This window comes from Lonchura striata, chromosome Z, assembly GCF_050655825.1.
Source record: "Lonchura striata isolate lonStrDom1 chromosome Z, ASM5065582v1, whole genome shotgun sequence".
Taxonomy (NCBI): domain Eukaryota; kingdom Metazoa; phylum Chordata; class Aves; order Passeriformes; family Estrildidae; genus Lonchura; species Lonchura striata.
This window is the reverse complement of record NC_140740.1, coordinates 85,095,001-85,105,406: the sequence shown is the minus strand read 5'-3', so window position 1 is coordinate 85,105,406 and position 10,406 is coordinate 85,095,001. Positions and strand designations below refer to the sequence as shown.

General features: G+C 58.3%; 1 protein-coding gene across 2 annotated transcripts in view; it reads left to right on the top strand.

Moving 5' to 3' along the window:
• The first annotated feature begins 559 nt into the window (after positions 1–559).
• Positions 560–10,406, top strand: part of SKOR2 (SKI family transcriptional corepressor 2) — a 31,598-nt gene continuing 21,751 nt past the window's right edge. For both annotated transcript variants that reach the window (XM_077790297.2, XM_085568039.1), the window contains exons 1-2: positions 560–869; positions 7,796–10,033. In XM_077790297.2, the coding sequence (XP_077646423.2) occupies positions 567–869; positions 7,796–10,033 (2,541 nt within the window). In that variant the 5' untranslated portion in view covers positions 560–566. The remainder of the gene's footprint in view (positions 870–7,795; positions 10,034–10,406) is intronic.

The window sequence follows — 10,406 nt, the reverse complement described above, 5'->3', positions numbered from 1 at the left end:
CTGGGGGAGGACGGACACACGCCACTCTCCCATCCTCAAATGCGTTGGGATGTACACGGCGCGTAACCGCACCAGCTTCGGAACTCCTCGCAGCCAGCTAAAGGCTGTTCTCTTAATGAATTACTAATGAGTTAAAATTGGACAGCCGGCTTAATTAAAGCGTAGAGGCAATGTGTTTACCACATTGTAATTGAACTCATTAGGGCTCCGGCTTTGTGTTTTTAAGCAGCCGCCTTGTTCCGCACGTCGAGTGATCTGCGGGAAGCGCTTTGCTGGGGACGGGGCCTCTGCGGGAGTGCGAGGGCTTGGAGGAGGTGGCAGTGCTCCCCCTTAATTTCTCTCAGGGGCTTGTGCTTGCGGGACACCCTTCCCGCTGTCCCTCAAAGCCCTCACAATTTGGGGGACGGGGTGGGGGGGCTCGCCCGCGTTCCTATTTTGCCGGGAAAGCAGGGAAGAGGCAAAGGAAATTTTGGGGGAAGAGGGGAAGTTTGGGGTGGGGGGAGCTTGGGGAAGCAGAGTCCGCCCCTGCAACAGGGTCCTTCTCGCCCCCCCTCTAGGCGGGGAGAATGTGGGGGGTGCCCTCCTCCCACCCTCCGCAGCCGTCGGGGCGGACCTGCCCCGGGGTAGCTGCGGGGCGGGGGCGGCCGCGGTTCTCCCCTCAGCGAGGGGAGGGGGCCGGGGAAGGGGGCGGCTTCCCCGCACCGCTTGCAAGGCGCTGCCTGGCTGCTAGAAGGCGTCCGAGACCCGACCCACCCGCGGCACAGCCGCCGCGGCAGACGCGGCAGCCAAACTTACGCGCCGCGGAGCCGCCGCGGAGCCAGAGCGGCCCCGCGCCGGCCGCGCCCCCGGAGAGCCCATGGAGTGTCCAGGTAAGCGTGGGGCTGGGGCGGGATGGGCAGAGCGGCATCCTTTTGATTTTTGGGTGTAGCCATCCTTTCCCGGAGCAAGCAGCGATGTCGCTCGCTGTCGCGATAGGTCGCAGGGTCGCGCTGGCCGTCGCGGGGAGGGGAGTGGAAGGCGGCTGTTCGCTGCCTGGTGGGATGTGGCTGGGAGAGCGCCGATGGGAGAGAGGAGCCCCCCGCAAGTTTGGGCTGCCGCGGAGGGAAGGGGCGATGGTTTGGAGCCGCGCCGCTCATCCCTCCCGGATGCGCGGCTCCTCGCTCCCGTGTCTCTTAACGCGTCATCTACACTTTCGCAAATACACGGGTTTTTAATTTTCCGTACAAATCGTGAACTTTGGGCCAGGCGTGGAGATCGGAAAGGACGATCAGGGCTGGCTGGTCCCCAAATCCAAAGCGGGGACCTCCCGGCCCCTGGGGAGGGAGCGCACGGAGCTCTCGGCGCCCGCGCAGCGCTGAGCGTCCTGCCGGCACCGGGATGGGGTGGAGGACGCGGGGATGTGCGCAGCGCTGCGCCTCTGCCCCAGACAGTTCAGCTTTTTCCCCCTGGAATGACTCTTGTTGCCTGGGAAGGGGCTGATTTTGAGGGAGAGGTGGGGATAAGAGGCGACCGCCAGCCTGTGAGAGGCATCTCCTCCGCTTAAGCAGCGGCTCCGATGTTTAAAAGCCGCGCGGAAAAAATAGATCTTTTAAATTATTATTAATTCGTATATTTTTACTGGCTGCAAGTCCAAACCTTTGGGGGTCCGAGTGTTGGAGCCGAAGCGGGGAGCCCTCGGGGAAACCCTTTTCCCCGCCCTCCGAGCCCTCCCTGTGTGTTGCCTGCTTGTTGCACAGCTCCTGCCCCTCGGCTGGTCCGAAACAGGAGCTCATCCCGGTCTGTACAACCCTCTGGAGACATCCACATGGACCTGGCTTTAGGGAAGGGTGCCTATGGTAAAATCCTGTACTACACAAATCACTATTTTTTAAAAATGATAATCCTGAAATCATGGCAAGGGGTAAGGGAACGAGAGGAATGCGGCGGTAAGGGAAGGGGGAAGAAGTTGCTTTTGGGTGTAGAAAGAGGGAAGGTGACAAGCCAGACCCCGAAGTGGGTAATGGGAACTGTCAAAGAGTGCAGAAGAGTAAAAGCCAAACACTCCCAATCCCCATAGGTTGTTTATTCCTCGTAAAATACAACTCTACATAGCAGGAAGTTACTGCAAACATTTATCAATAATGAATGAATCTCCTGTAATAAAATACACTCATAATTAGCTACAGTCAAGTACGTACATTACGCTAAGGCTTTTGCAACTCTTTGTTGAAAATCCGACTTAGATAAATCCTCTTAAACAGCCTTTTAAGAAGGAGGGAAAAAAAATAATAAAAACTAGGAGCAAACCACCACCCCAGCACCTCTCCTCTTTTCTGCCGTTTCTGAAACCCAAACCGTAACTACTCCTGAAATATAACGGAAAAGTCTTCGGTGAATTCAGAAGTGTCATTAACATTCAGCTTTAAGTGAATGTTAACAGTAAATAAAGAAATCTCTTGATTGTAATAGTTGCAACAAAGCAATAATAAACCAGTGGGCGGTCATCAGTAATGATAAATGTATCATTATTACTGCGTGTTGGGGAGCAGGGTTTGGAAAGTACTTCAGACTTTTTAGTGGCAAGCTTGGTGGCAATTCGTTTCTTAGCCTGGGAAAAGGAGGGGGGGGGGCGGGGAACGCCATATAATTTTATACACAATTTAGGTGAAAATAAATTTAAATCTGTATATTACATTTTTAATTTCAAGATAGTAATTAAAGCTGGTTCATTATATCTCCTCTGAAAGTCTCTGTGCTCATCTTAATTGCCTGTTTGTACAATCTGCTTTCTAAGACACCCAAGGTTACTGGGTTCTGAAAGACGCAAAATTGAATTATTTACTGACGTGATGACTCTTCGTCACGTTTCTCTCGGAAGTTTGGGATCGCTGCTCCCCATCACAGCCCGATTGGGGCCCTGCTTCTCCACCGTGGAAATTCGTTGATCGTTTAAATACTTCGGAGCAGGCACGTTTCTGATGCAAAGATGTTTCGAGCTCTTTAATTTATGCGTTTGGAGAAAAAAAAAAAAAATCAATAGCTGAGGTGGCTTTTTTTCGTTTGGGATCTTTCTTCACCCCCGCCCCCCCGCCCAGTCCACCACTCCCTGGGGTGTTAATTCACGCACATCTAAACTTGCAGCTCTTTTCCTCCCTGCCACCCCATCCTCAGGCAGAACAGAAATAATCACCCTCGTGTTTTTAGGAGCAGAATGGAGGGTTAGGCAGCGCCCATCTCCTCCCAGGCTGCCAGTCCCTTCCTGTAGGATAAAATAAAATGATAAATAGCTTTTTTTTTTTGAGGTGCCGTTTCTATCGGGTGAATGATGCTGGGCAGCCTTCCCCCGGCGAGGCTATCGCTCCTCCTGGCTAAGGTCTGCACGTACCTTCGGCGAGGACCATCTCGGGTTTGGATCGCTCCGAGCACATTAAACTGAGAATTTAAGAGACCTCCATCAGACAAAAGGTGCCGTTCTCGGTTCCTTCCCTACAGCCGGCGTGCTGATTTTCAGCTACCGGTGGGGTAAAAAACTGTGTAAAAAAATGCCCCATCCCTGAACTCTCCTTGTGTCTTTCGAGAGCCAAAAGGAGATCCCGTTGAGTCGTTTCCTCCCTCGTTATTACGAATATAGAAGCATCTTTCCGAGGCGTCCTTTTGCCACTGAAAAAAACTCCACGTAGAGATCTCTACCCTTTTGTTGTGTCTAGCTGGGTTATTCAGGAGCAGAGACAAAAGCCCGAAGTGATGTGATCTAAATGAGCTCCGGGGTTTTCCAGATGGGACCACCTCTATTCCAAATGCCCTTTCTGCTTAATATAATAAAATGCGATTTTAAAAAAAACACTACTTAGAAAAGAGCAATGCAAGCGAAATCTACACAAAAGTATTTAAGAAAAAATAAAAAAACCCCAAACTTTGCTGCCTAAATTTTGTTAGGATAAGAGGTTTTATAACAATACCTTTGCGTGTCTGCTACTTACACGGCTGGAAGTTTCAATGGGATGTGGAGAGGTGGGAGGAGGGAATGGATTCGCCTTGGGGGTAGATTTTCTTTGTGGTTTTTTAAACGCACCAAGGTTATGTCGCTTTTCTTGGCCTCTCTGCTACAACATTTAAGCTCTCTGGAAGTAAATAAATGCCATGAGGGTGGGCTGGGGTGTTTAAACTTGGCCGCTTTTCCCCGCTGCTCGTTTCCTCACGAAGCGATCCGCGGCGGGAGAACGAGCTGCTGTCGCCTCCCGCTCGGCAGCTCCGAGGCAGAATCGCGATAGAGAAGAGGGAAAAGGAGTCAGGACTCCTTCTTAGCCCTTCCAGGCTTCTGTGAGAAGTTTCTCCACGTTTTGCACTCCTCTGTTTGAGAGGTGATTCCAAGCCAAATGGCACCAGCAAACAGCCGAATGAACGGGAGAAATTGGAGTCGACATCAGGACAGGAGCCCCCAGATCCGTACCTACCCGTGAGGGGGAGTGTGGACACCCCACCTCCAGCGGGAATTCCCTTCCGCCCCTCGTCGTGGTCAAGGTGGGCTCCATCCGACCCGCAGAGACCCCGGAGGGGTTGGAGGCGGCCGAGCAGCCCCGCCGGGCCTCGCCCGCCTGGGGACACCTGCGGGATCAGCCCGGCCACTGTGTGGGCCAGCCTTTCTCTGCCCAGCCACCCCCGCCATGCCCCTGCTGAGCTCCTGCTACCCCATGAGGTTTCCCAAACAGGCTTAAGTGAGAAAAAGTAGAGAACGGTGTATTCTTGCCCCGCTTCTCCACCGTGCTGGTGTGGGTCAGTCTCTGCCCCAAATTCGGTGGCCCTTGCACCTCCTCCCTCCGGGAACTAAGGCATCCCGACCCGTATGTTTGAGTTTTCCCTTTAAAGGGAATGGAGGAAACCACTCAGATTTTACAACGGAATCCAGGAGGGTCAACAGCAACAAGCAGGTGACAAAAAGGGGAAGGAAAAAAAAAAAAAAAAAAAAAAAAAGGTAGTTTTACTTTTCGTTTAGTCACCACAAAATAAAACGTAGTCGCTGGCTAGAGACGACCCTGCCCCGAACCTGAGTTTTCCGACTCTCCCTTCGCTGAAGGTGTTCTGCAAAACCCTCTCATCCTTTTCGCCTCCTGCAACCGCTTCTCGTCCTCTTCCATCGCCGGGCTCAGAGCCTGGGGCGGAGTTGCCCATCGCCGGTTCTCCCGGGAATGGCCGGGAAAAGCCGCCGAGTGACCACGGGAGAGGGGAGAGGTCTGCTCGGCGGCCGCTGCGGGGATGCAGGCACAGAGCATCCGCAGCATCAAGCGGCTTCTCCCTAAAACCCCCCGTCCCTCCTGGTGCAGACCTGGGAGCGGAGACAGGAGGGGAGATTTTCTCCGAGGCGTGGTAATAGATCATACAATGTGTGACACGGGTTTAACCAATAAAACAATTTGAATCAATTAGCTGACGGAGGAGAGTTTTGAAGTGTAAAATTCATGTCAGTCTGGCTAGGAAGCATTGATTAAAATGTCACCAATGTGAGGCTTATAGCCATTGCTCACACGAAAGCAGCAGGCTCCGTGCAGAAGAGGATCGGGAAAAAGTAGGAGGGAGGGAAAAGGGGAAGTCTCCCTGTGACAGTTGAGACACGGGGAAGAGCAAGGTTTAATAAGAAGTGACAGAAGTAATAAGGAGAGGAGTGATTATATTATTAGTATTAGTAGCATCAGTAGCATTAGTAGCATTAGTACTATTACTATTACTATTACTATTACCATTACTATTACCATTACTATTATTATTACTATTATTATTGCTATTATTACTATTATTACTAATATTACTAATATTACTAATATTATTGTTAGCGAGGACCCGAGCAATACCCGGATAGAGAAGTTGCGAGCTTTATTGTGGATGTCCTGGGAAAGGTCGATGTAAAGATTGCTCTCTGGATCTGTGATGCCCGAGAAAAAAAAAAAAGATAAACAAAAAATCGCCAAGTTTTCATAGGTAAATGTGCAGTAATACTAAGTGCTGGTCATGCACACGGAGAGAAAAGGAGAGATACAAATACTTTTTGTAAAAGGAAAATAAATCAGAAGGGTGTTAGGAAACACTTGACGGTCCAGTTGCTTCCCGTTTTGGCTAGGAATGAGCTTTTAATTTTCCCGGGTTTAGCCGTTTTTCTGCAGTTTTCCTCCCTGGAAAGTAGCGGCGTTGAGCGGTATTGGCTTTCTGCCTTGGGGTGGGGGGGTCGTAGCGGGGTCTCCCCGTCCTCTCCCAGCGCTACGCAGAGGGGCAGTTGGGACCCATAACCTTTTGGAGGTGATTCGTATATATATAAAAAAAAATCTATATTTTCAGTTCACTGTATTCACAAAAAAAAAAAAAAACCAAACCAAAAACCAAAAAACCCCCAAAAAAACAGAAACCGCAACCATTCTGCTACCTATTTGCTGGGTTGTTGTGGTTTTTGGTTGTTTTGTTTTGTTTTGTTTTGTTTTGTTTTTTTCCTTAGCTGGGGCAATAAACCAATTAGGGGGAAGGGGCAAAAGTTTAAAAAACCCAAGCAGAACATATTTGCGCCGTATTGGTTTTTGTGGGAGCGAGAATCTGGGTCCGGGTGCTGGTGAAAGTGGTTCTGGTGAATGACTCCGGTGTATTTGGGAATGGCAGTGAGGATAGAGAAGCTGTTCGTGCTCGTGAGGACACGGCTGTGGCGAGAAATCAACTTTTTCTCTCTTTCTCCTCCCCTATCCTCCCTGTAATTTCTCCCGATCCCTTAAAAAGCACCATTTCCGAAAAGACGCGGGGCACAAAAGGAGAATATTCAGTTTCTTGGAAGCGATTTGTCTCAGACCGTGAAGGGGCGGAGGGAAGAGAGGAAGGCGAAAAAAAGGCTTAAAAAAAAAAAAAAAAAAAAAAAAGCCAAAGCGCGCATTCCACCTTCCACCGTTCCGGCGGAGCGGGGCAGCGCTCGGGGGGCGGCGGCGGGAGGCCGGGCCCCGACGGGGCGCCCGCATCCCCTCCCGGTGCGGGGAGGGAGAGAGGGAGGACGGGAGGGACGGGAGGGATGGGGGAGCCGCCCCCAGCCCCGCTCACCACCCACCGTCTGGGGGGGCGAGCGGTGGGTCCGGCCCCGTCCGCCCCCCCGGGCCGCTGACGTCAGAGCGCCCGCGGGGGCCGCCGCACCGGGGGCGGGGGGCTCGGTCCGGCCGCGCGGCTCCGCGGCGGCGGGCGCGGGGATGCGCTTCCCTCCCTCCCTCCCCGCGGCTGCTGGAGGACGAGGAGGAGGAGGAAGACCCGGCGGCGGCACGGCCGCAGCGCGGCCGCGGAGGTAACGGGCGCCGGGGAGGGGAGGATGCTCGGGAAGCCGCGGGGAGCACCGAAACTTTGGGGGTTTTTTCGTTGCTCTTCCCCCATCCCCGGGAGTGAGGAGAGGGGATCCTTCCTCCGTCGCCTCGTCCCCTCGGAGGCTCTGCGTGGAGCCCTCCCGAGAGGCGGCGGGTTTCCAGGACGAGGAGACGGACAGGGGTCTCTGCTGCGTGTTTGGGGTCCAAGCGCCCGTGGGGTCGGGGATTCTTCCAAACGGGGACGGTTCGCTCGTGTACCGCCATCTCCGCACCTGCGGCGGGAGGCGCACGTCGGAGGCGCGGGATGCGCGGGGTTGGACAGCTCCCGGCGAGGTTTGGGGGAGTCGGGGTCGCGGAGCAAACCTCCCCGCGGGTAGCGCCTCCCCATGCCGGCAGACCAAGGAGCGAGGGGAGGACGGGGTGCGTGCGGCGGGGACCCCCCCATCCCTGTGAGCGCTCGGCTGACGGCGCTGTGTCTCTGTCCCCCTCCCCTCCTGCAGCTAGAGCAGAGCAGCCCCCCCGGCGCTGAGACGATGGCGACCAGCCCGCTGCCCGGCCCCACCGATATCTTGCTGCCGTCGCCGTCCAGCGCGTACCCGCCGGACCCCATGAACCAGCCGAGGGCCAGCCACGCCGCCATGAAGCCCAACCAGGTGGGGCAGGTGATCCTCTACGGCATCCCGATCGTCTCCCTGGTCATCGACGGGCAGGAGCGGCTGTGTCTGGCGCAGATCTCCAACACCCTCCTCAAAAACTTCAGCTACAACGAGATCCACAACCGGCGGGTGGCCCTGGGCATCACCTGCGTGCAGTGCACGCCGGTGCAGCTGGAGATCCTGCGGCGGGCCGGGGCCATGCCCATCTCCTCCCGCCGCTGCGGCATGATCACCAAGAGGGAGGCAGAGCGGCTCTGCAAGTCCTTCTTGGGGGAGAACCGGCCCCCCAAATTGCCGGATAACTTCGCTTTCGACGTATCGCACGAGTGCGCCTGGGGATGCCGCGGGAGCTTCATCCCGGCCCGCTACAACAGCTCCCGGGCCAAGTGCATCAAGTGCAGCTACTGCAGCATGTACTTCTCGCCCAACAAGTTCATCTTCCACTCCCACCGCACCCCCGACGCCAAGTACACCCAGCCCGACGCCGCCAACTTCAACTCCTGGCGCCGCCACCTGAAGCTGACCGACAAGAGCCCCCAGGATGAGCTGGTCTTCGCCTGGGAGGATGTCAAGGCCATGTTCAACGGCGGCAGCCGCAAGCGCGCCCTGCCGCCCGCCCCGCCGGCCCCCGCCGCCGCCGCCCCCGCCGCCTGCCACCCGCTGGGCTCGGTGAAGGCGGCGGCGGTGGTGGGCGGCGGGCTGCTGAGCCCGCACCTCCTGGCCGCCCCGCCCGACCTGCACCAGAAGCGGCCGCGCTTCGAGGAGGACGAGGAGCTGCAGGAGGCGGTGGCGGCGGCGCACGGCGGCAAAAGCCCGCGGAGCTACCCCGTCATCCCGGTGCCCAGCAAGGGCTCCTTCGGCGGCATGCTCCAGAAGTTTCCCGGCTGCGGCGGGCTCTTCCCGCACCCCTACGGCTTCCCCGCCGCCGCCTTCGGGCTCTGCCACAAGAAGGAGGAGGGCGGCGGCGGCGATGCCCTCGGCGGGGCGGCCGCGCACAAAGCCGGCGGGGCGGCGGCGGCGGGCGGCGGGCTCTCGGGGCTCTTCTGGCCGGGCAGGAAGGACGCCGCCTTCTACCCTCCCTTCTGCATGTTTTGGCCGCCGCGCACCCCGGGGGGGCTGCCGGTACCCACCTACCTGCAGCCGCCGCCGCAGCCCCCCGGCGCCCTGGGATGCTCGCTGGGAGGGGACGGGGCGGGCCTGCTGCGCCAGGCTTTCCTGGACCTGTCGGAGCCCGGCGGCGAGGCGGGGCCGGCGGGGCTGGGGACGGGGCCGGCGGGGCTGGGGACGCCGCCCGCCGCCGCCCCCCCGTCAGCGCCCGCCGCCGCCGCCGCCGCCGCCCGGGACCCGCTGTTCGAGTCGCCCCCCGGCGGCGCCGAGCCCGCCTCGCCCGCCGCTTCCGACGGGGGCAGCGGCGGCGGGGGCGGGCGGGTCCCCCCGCACCACCCGCACCTGCTGGAGGCGGCGGGCGGGCGCAAGGCGAGCGGCGGGTACCACCACTCCAGCGCCTTCCGCCCGGTGGGCGGCAAGGAGGACTCGGAGAGCCTGGCCAAGCTGCACGGAGGCGCCGGCGGCGGCCCCCCGCGCTCCGCCTCGCCGCTGCAGCTGCTGCTGCCGCCGCCGCCGCCGCCGCCCCCCGAGGATGCGGGATGCGAGAGGCACCCGCATCCTCCGCACGCCGCGCATCGCCTCCTCTCCCCCGGAGGCACTAGCTGCAGCTTCGCCAGCGAAGAGAGCAGCGAGGAGGAGGAGGACGAGGAGGAGGAAGACGAGCCCGAGGTGGACGTCGAGGGGCACAAACCCCCCGAGGAGGAGGAAGAGGAGGAGGAGGAGGAAGGCGAGGAAGAGCCCCGCGGCGGAGACCCCTTGGCGGCCGGCGGCCGCTTTCCACCCGCCCGCGGTCTGCCGGAGAAGGGCGGCCGGGAGCGCCCCGCCGCCGGCCCCTTCCCCCGTCCGCCCGTCGAGGAGAAGCCGGGGGATGGTCAAACCCCACCGCAGCCGCCTGCCGGGGCCCCGCGGGCGGGCAGCGGCGGCAGCAGCCCGGCTCATCACCCGGCGCCCGAGGAGCAGCCCCTCTACAAGGATGTAAATGCCCTGGCAGGCCTCTTCCCCTCTCTGTGGCTACTGACGCCCCTACTCTGGGGTGGGAGGGTCCCCCTGGGTGGGGGCATGGATGGCTGTAACCCCCCAGCTTCATGTCAGGCACTCTGTACCCCTGATTCCATGTCAGGCACTGTGAATCCCCCACCAGCAGGTCAGGAACTGGATGCCCCCCACCATCAAGTTGGGTGCCAGGTCCTCAGTGACCTCTCAGACCAAGCTGGCCTTGGTGGGCCACAGCCAGACACGGCCCATCACGGCCTCCTGGTCAAGCCCCTCCTGCTCACCTTACTCCCAAAATCAGGGTGGCCCAAACCCTTTGCCCAGCTGGGCAAGCATCCCAGTGACGCCCACTCCC